This window comes from Myotis lucifugus, unplaced genomic scaffold, assembly GCF_000147115.1.
Source record: "Myotis lucifugus unplaced genomic scaffold, Myoluc2.0 scaffold_64, whole genome shotgun sequence".
Classification (NCBI taxonomy): domain Eukaryota; kingdom Metazoa; phylum Chordata; class Mammalia; order Chiroptera; family Vespertilionidae; genus Myotis; species Myotis lucifugus.
This window is the reverse complement of record NW_005871112.1, coordinates 1,347,182-1,355,615: the sequence shown is the minus strand read 5'-3', so window position 1 is coordinate 1,355,615 and position 8,434 is coordinate 1,347,182. Positions and strand designations below refer to the sequence as shown.

Genomic DNA, 8,434 nt, shown 5'->3' with positions numbered 1-8,434 from the left:
CCACCCCCGCTGCTTCTGCGGGGGAAGGGGAGGCTTCACCTCGAATTTTATAGCACCTCTGACCAGACCAGAAATAACTCACCAGTATGACAGCCACCAGTCCTGAAGAACATAGGAAAGCTAGGGAGGGAAACAAACAAACACAACGATCAAACACGAGCATGGCTTTTCAGCTCAAAAACTGTCACTCACTAAAATGAGTAATGGAAAGGCCCCAGAAAACAGGGAGAGTCCTTCAAGCTCAGGTCACGGTTGTGCCAAACCCCACATCCCGGAGAGCAACAGGTCAAGTAAGTGCACAGTACATTTTTAAATCTTTAAAAGGCATCCCGTTTTCCCCCCCGAGAAGTTCCTTGTGATGGACATGCGACACCAGTAGGCATCACTTTTTCCGATCCCCACAAATAGTACGTTTCAATGCAAATCCAAGTGAACTGCAAAATACAGGAATGTAGTATGAACAGATACAGTAAAAATATAAATGTTACTGTAGATATCAAGCTGAGGGCACCAAAAAACAAATGTCCCTAAGTACCTGAGCCACAATGTTGACTAGAATGAGGAGAATGATGGTGAACCAGTGAGCACCGGCTATGAAGTAATTCTTGTAGGCCTTAAGACCAATTTTTCCTTCAGAACGGCTCTCCTCGGTTACTGCAGCCTGTACATTCTCAGTCTGGGAAGGAAAAAGGCAGTGAGAGACAAAACTTTAAGTGATGCCCAAATTTCAAAAGTTCACTCCATTGGCAAAGCCGTGGGAAAACACGCACATCACATGTACTGGTAGAAGTATAAAATGGTACATCTCCTACAGAGAGAGAGGGCAAATGTGTATATGGTGTGGAAAGATCTAGCCACACCATATACACATTTGCCCTTGGACCCAGCCATCCCACTTCCTGGAATCTTTAGAAATAAGAAAGTATCATTTGCATGAGGTTATCATTGTTGTGTGTCTTTTTGCTTAATGCCATGATTTCCAGCACATGCACAACATACTGGATTCACATATAAATGCAGAAGCGAGTTCCAAAACAATATACAAAACTAGAGGCCTGGTGCATGGATTTTTGTACCGGTGGGGTCCTTCTGCCTGGCCTACAGGGACTGAACCGAAACCAGGTCTCTGACATCCCCCGAGGGGTCCCAGATTGCGAGAGGGTGGTTCTCGGGTGACACACCCCAGAATTGGGCTCCCTCCACTCTGGTTCCAGGTGCGTCACCTGAGAACTGCAGCTGCCAAGTCACTGCAGCTCGGCAGCTCCTGCATTGAGTCTGCCCCCTGGTGGTCAGTGCATGTCATAGCTACTGGTCAGACGGTCAGATGGTTGGCCAGTCACTTAGGTTTTTATATATATAGATGATAGGGAACCAATGTATCACTATTAGTGTCACTCAATAATGGAAACATGAAACACAGGAGTAGTTCAAAATATTGGCTAAATACAGTAAACTGAGTCAGAACATCGAGATGGAGTGATCAGAGTTTGAATAACAAGGGAGACTGTATGATCTGAATCAATTTGTTGTAAAGAGTGATTCCTGAGCTTCAAATGTGAGAGACTAATTCGAATACTGAATCATCCGAGTCCTGGATTTGGATGATAGGGTTCACATATCGAAGAATACAGTGCATATTTTTAAGGAAGATCTAGTGCAGTTCTGCAATTCTGTCTGGAGGACTTAGATTATAGATTCACATGATCTCACTCACATGTGGAATCTAATAAGCAAAATAAACTGATGAACAAAATAGATCCAGAGATACAGAAGCATGGAACAGACTGTCAAATCTCAGAGGGAAGACAGGGGAGGGTGTGTGGGTGGGAAGAGATCAACCAAAGAACTTGTATGCATATATGCATAACTAATGGACAATAGGGTGGTGAAGGCCTGGTGTGGGGGTGGGCTAACAGGAGGGGGAAAAAGGGACATATTTAATACTTTCAACAATAAAGATTTTTTTTTTAATCAATGCAACAGAAAAAAAAGAAAAAATAAGTAAAAGTAGCTGATTTTATGAGGGCCAAGGCAGGTCACGGTCTGAGGGGGTCTCCAAATTAAGACTCTGATTGCAAGAAAGAAGCCTGGGGCCACCAGAGCAAGTAGGATTAACCTGTGATAAACTCAAGAGTGCTAACATCAATCACTGTGAGCCACACACACCTAGGAAGTGATCGCCGTACATCCACTACTGATGTCCACAATCTCCTCCGGCCCATACCCAAAGGAGAACCCCAATCGGGCGTGCTCCCTTTGTTCTGTTTTAATTCTACAAAGCCCGTGGATTAAGGCTTTGGAACCTCAGGATCTACTCTGGGACAAATGAAAATGTCACGGGCAGAGCAGAATGAAGGTCCATGAGACCACTAAGGGCAGACAGAGCCAGGGCACGTTGCATGACGAGATACTCACAGCTTGGCTCTCTGGGGCACCATCTTTCAACGAGGGTCTAGATGACTGTTGAGACCAAATTGAAGACTCTGAGAAGGTCCGATGCCTCAGTGTGGGACTTCCTGAAATGGAAGCTTGTTCCGCCTCCTCATTTTCCTTCTTTAAAAGGGAACCAAAATCTACCCCAGATTTCAGGAACTCGGTGTAAGTCCCCTTTTGCACCATTTTACCCTAAAATAAGAATAAAGAATTTGAGATAAATCTATTTGCACATTTGATAATAATAATCCAATGTAATAACTACTCAAGAAATGTTAATTGTTCTTAAATTATGATTTTTGTAAGAAAATTATCATTCAGTCTGGAATTCTGGTTAACAAATCTAATTTAACTCAACACGGAATTGAGCATTCTCTGCTAAACCCTGTGTTAGGTGCTAGGCGATATGAAGGAAATGGGGAATCGTGTGTTAAAAGTGGTATCACTGACATAACTACCATGGCCATTTAAGGAAGCCAAAAGTATGGATGTTGGTGGGAACATCAGAAATCTTTTTAGACAACGTGGAAATTGAGATAAGTCTCATGTAACAAGCAGACTTGAAAAGAACACAGTCAATAGGGAGGATATTCCAGGAAAAAAACAACAACTTAAAATTGATGCACAAGCGCTCCTACATAGGTAAAAGTCACTCATCAAATCACTGCAGACCACAGTCACAGTGCCTGCCATGTGCCCTGCTGGTTCGAGACCTGTGGGGACTAGCCCTGGACACAACCCATGAGCTGCATCTTCATGGTCTTTACTCTAAAATTGCCCCCCGAAACTCAGGAAGTTCAATATTCCATGTGTTAAAATAATTAAACACACAGTCCAGTAGACTGGGATGGCCCTAATGCCTCAGTAGCCTCTGCAAGGAACCCAAAACCTACCCCAGGATCGATGCACTCAAATTGGAGAAAACAAAACTGAGGAACAAGCACAAGCAGCCAACTAGGCTTTCCCCAGTCAGTCAACCGCTCAAGTTACAGCCAATCAAATAATATTTTTGAACACTTGTGACACTTCATTATATAGTTTCCTGTCCTTACAAAGTTATATAAAAAATATGCAGATGTTTTCACTATTTTCTCACCCTGTGGAATAAGACTCAGCTGACTTACTCAGCAGTAAACAAATGTTGGGCAAAATCCCAGGATGCAAAACAAATCAAAGGTCAGCCCTGGTTAAGGCAGATCAGAAGGAAAAAGGCCCAGTCCTCCTGGTGTCCCCCTCATTCCATCCCCCACAAGGTGGGCCACCAAGAAAAACCCAGTGAAGCCTTGGGAAACCATCTGATACTGCAGCATTAGGAAATTATTCATGATATAGTGCTGTGTCCTGTTCCACTTGCGAGGCAAAATGCATACACCTCACTTAATGAAATTACCACTTTCTACTTAGCACCTGTGAGATGCACAGGGAAACAGCTGGTGGTATAGACACGGCAATTTTACTATGCAGCCAAGCACTGACAACTCCAACAGGGGATGGTGAGGGGTGGGGGGCAGGCAACCCCTGTGCTGTGAGAGAGGGACCAAGTGAACAGTAAGGATGAACCCAACTCATCCAGGGTGCTCACCAGTGGACAAATGTTTAGATAGTACTAATGTCGGGGGTGATGTCCTCAAAGGAAGCAATAAGTGTACCCCCAAAACACCTGGGGACTAGCTTAACAGGCTATTCTCATGCCCTGATTCTGTACTCACAATACTGCCGACACTGGGGTTATGTACCATAGTAGTTTCACCCCTCTGCCCATGAACTTAATGGTTCTCAACTTGGAGAAATCTGAGCTCCTTATCCCTGGAGGAGTGGCGAAGAGTCAACACAGGGAACTGCCTTTTTATATTCGTCCTTAGGAAAGAAATTCCAAGGCCTGTTCGAACAGAACAGACGAGGGTTAACAATGGAGGTGCTGAGGCACGAATACCAGCAAGCCAAGGAGTGATGTGCTGACCACTAAGACCTAAAAATTCTCACTAACCTCCAGCCCACCAAGCATGCTAGCTGTTTGGGGGCCACCATTCATCCCACAACAGATACGTTCAAGTCCTACACATGACACCTGTGTATGTGACCTCATTTGGAAATAGGGTCTTTGTAGATGTAATCAAGTGAACGTGAGGTCGTATTGGAGTAGGGTGGGCCCTAAATGACTGATGTCCTTATAAAGGGAAAGAGAAGAGACTCAGACAGACACAGGGACAACACCGCGTGACAACGGAGGCAGAGACTGATTTCGTTGTGGTGGCTCTAGAACAGGGGTGGGCAAACTTTTTGACTCGAGGGCCACAATGGGTTCTTAAACTGGACCGGAGGGCCGGAACAAAAGCATGGATGGAGTGTTTGTGTGAACTAACCTGCCAGCATCTTGACCGTGAGCTGTAGCCTCCAGGACGGTGAGATTAAATTTGTTTTAAGCTACCCAGCTTGTGATATTTTGCCCACGGCTGCTCTAGAAACTAATACAACACTAGACTAAGGGCATCCTTCCGTCTTCTGAACTTTACTGAGACTTCTCATCGTTTCTGCTGGCGCCTCTCCAGTGAACATCAGAGGGATCTTCTACAGTCACGCCTCAGACCACACACTCCTCTGCTCTGGACTCACTCAGCCCATCTCCCTGCTCACTTGGCCTCAGCCACACCAGCCTTCCTGCTTGTTCCTCCTAGATCAGTTCCTTCCTCAGCAGCCTGCCACTGGACCCCTTGCCCAGATGCCCTGCCCCTAGTGACTACCTGGTCAGCACCTTCATGGCACTCCGGTCCCTTGAGACACCCCCTCCTTGGGGAGGCAGCATTGACATACCCACCATCACTTTCGTCACATTTATCTATTCCCAGAAGGTTGGAAGTCCCATGATGGCAGGGACTTACTTGTCTGACAGTTTCATGGGTTCCCACATGTATCAGGCATGCAGAAAATCCTGTGCAGTGAGACTAGCAACCAACTATACCAGGAGCATGGGTGTCTCAAACCAGGGGGGGCTCGGCTACCCAACCACACTTCTGTCATTAATAGAAGACAGTCTTTAGGGAATCTGCATATAACAATCAAATGGATATAAACATGTCTTCATATCTCTGATTTCCAAAGAACATACTTCAACTTAAATCGTGGAAGAGGAAAACAAAACGTTCTAAATGAAATAGCATCATAACCCTAAAACAGTTATAATTTTTTTTTTTTTACTTTTCTATTGATTTCAGAGAGGAAGTGAGAGGGAGGGATAGAGCTCACAAACCTGGGCATAGTGCCCTGAGCAGGAATTGAACCGGGGACCCTGGTCGAAGCTCAACCTCTGAACCACACCAGCCGGGCTAAACAGTTACAATTCAGTAAGAGAGGCAGCAATGTTTAGACTTTAGGGAATATGGCTTAGGATGTAATAGTGACATTTCTGCGTGTCTTGGGATTCATCCTCAAAGGCTGGACAGAAGCTCTGAGAAGAAAGGGATGGAAAAGTGAGGAGGAAGAGCGAGTTTACCAGAACCATAAGGACAGTGACCTACTGGGAGGCCCTGCCTTCAACACGCCTGAGAGCTAGCAAGCTCTCAGACTTCTAGAAATTACTTACATCTTTCAATATCAGAATCTGACTTGCAGCTTTTAGGTACTGCAACTGGTGAGTCACTAAGATTGTGATCTTCTCATGCAAGGTTTGACAAATACACCTACAAATGCAAGAGGTACAGTATGCAAAAACACATTAATGGGTATTCCAAATTGAAAAGCATACATTCTGAAAACATAAGGGGACAAAGACAACACAGTAGTCAAAGATCTGCGGTTTAAATACAAATACAAATCAATGAAACCAACTGGGTCCTCAAATTCACCAGCAGCAAACTTGAGTCTAGCGCCACAAAGAAATTCTAAAAAGCAGTCCAGTGCAGGAGGGTAGCTAATGCTAAATGTTGTTAATTTTTTCCCACCTAAAACTCAGATTAACAATTTATGTATTTCATGCTGAAAAACAATTGAGCAATACCAGGATTCCAAAACCTGAACTGAAATACTCATTATTTTCTCCCTGTGTAGGGCTAGGAGAAAGAGGGAGCTGTGTCATATAAGAATGTGAACATTTCTCTTAGACGGCTTCCTGGGTGAGTGTTTATGATTTATGGTGTACATATTAAGCAAATGAAAGAAGTCTTAGATTCTCGGTAACCTTGGCCAGAGTGCATGTATTAGAAACTTCTTCCTAAATAATATTAGAGAGAAAAATAAATGCTAGTTGCAGCCTCGGTGGGTCCCTACAATATTCCCAGTCCCATCTGGGAGGCACATCTAGGACTGAAAACCTGCCGAATATGAAAATGAAAGAACAGAACTCAAATGGCCCAAATCACAGCGAAAATTACCCTGTGGCTCAAAGGACACGTCGATTCTTTTATGAAGAGCCATCTCAGTATTCAACGTTGGAGTTGCTGTTTTTACAATAACCCCTCAAAGTGCTCCTACATTTAAATGCAGACCCCTTGGAACTCAGACCCAGCTGCATCCTACAATGGTCTACAACCCCACCAGGTAAGCAAGTAGGGGGTAAGCAAGTAGTGACCACAGGCAGGGCTCTGGGCACACACTTTGGTTGCCTGAGTCACACACTGAGCAAATCTCAGGAACATGGCCACAATTCAACCTGCTGGACTAGGTCAGATCAAGAGTTTTGGAGGCACACGGAATGCAAAGAACCTTGATTGCCATTTCAGACCTGAAGCAGGAAAGCTGAACTGAGCAGGCATCCGTGTGGGAGATCTGATTAGGACAGACCCGAAGAACTCATGATGCAGGAGGTGGGGGTCTGGTGTACGGGACTTTCTAATACACAACAGGGGCTGTGACTACAAACAGATTCGATTGATATCATTTAACCTAAGGGTCCCCCTAACCTTCTGTATGTGACAGAATCCACTTAATGTTTACAACATATAGTTGTAAAACTCACAAACCTTAATAACCTTGGGTATATAGTCATGACTGAAGTAAACTGTTAGAGGCAAGTAAAAGTGTAATTCATTCACTTTTCATACAAAACCCTTCACATTACTAAGCTTCAACACAACCGCCATCTTTCATAGCGTATTGTTCAATCCAATTTTCTAACTCATTGAGAACATTCTGCAGCTGCTGCTGAGTGATTTTCTAAATTGCATTCGTGCTCCCTGCCCTAAGTTTCCCTAAAGAACGTGGTTCTGATTAGCAAACAACAATTTTAACAAGCTTGCTTCTATCAAGAGTATATCCAAAGTCATTAAACCCAAGAAGTGTGAGAGGACTTTATAAATGCCTGTGTTTGCAGAACTTAGGAGAGCTCTTGTGATAAGCACACTGATACTTAACAGTTAAAACCCTCCTTCTGCCCAGCCAGCGTGGCTCAGTGGTTGAGCGCCGACCTATGAACCCGGAAGTCAGGGTTCGATTCCCGGTCAGGGCACTTGCCTGGGTTGTAGGCTCAATCCCCAATATGGGGCATGCAGGAGGCAGCCGATCAATGATTCTCTCTCAACATTGATGTTTCTCTCTCCTTCTTCTTTCCTCTCTGAAATCAATTTACATAAAATAAAATTTGCCGTTTTAATCATCACCGCCATCTATCTCGAGAACTTTTCACCACTCCAGTCACTAAGCACATTTTACAGACACACTGTGGTGTATAAATGTTAAGGACCAGCCGGCCCAGCAACACATGCTTAGTGGGTGACCTCAAATCCCAGTTCCTCGTGCCCAGGCCCAGAGCTGTCTCACACTGCTGACTCTGCTCGAATCTCTTTACTTCACTAACTAGGGCCTGTTTTGAACGAAATGTGTCATTTGCCCACCTCTACCCCCAAATTCTCACAGATGCCTTAACCCCCTGTAGCTAAGAATTTGGTGATAGGACCTATAAAGTAGTGATTAAGTTAAGATGAGGACGTGAGGGTGGGCCCTGATCCAGTATGACTGGTTTCTTTAGAAGAGCAGGTTAGGACATGAGAAGAGCGACCTTGGGGGTGCA

General features: G+C 44.5%; 1 protein-coding gene across 1 annotated transcript in view; it reads right to left on the bottom strand.

Moving 5' to 3' along the window:
* The window catches only part of ABCC4 (ATP binding cassette subfamily C member 4), a 235,906-nt gene that overhangs the window by 125,352 nt on the left and 102,120 nt on the right, over window positions 1-8,434 (bottom strand). Inside the window, exons 8-11 of the mRNA XM_023754706.1 lie at window positions 6,014-6,110; window positions 2,416-2,625; window positions 536-676; window positions 83-120 (exon numbers count right to left, since the gene is read on the bottom strand). Coding sequence (XP_023610474.1) covers window positions 83-120; window positions 536-676; window positions 2,416-2,625; window positions 6,014-6,110 — 486 coding nt within the window. The remainder of the gene's footprint in view (window positions 1-82; window positions 121-535; window positions 677-2,415; window positions 2,626-6,013; window positions 6,111-8,434) is intronic.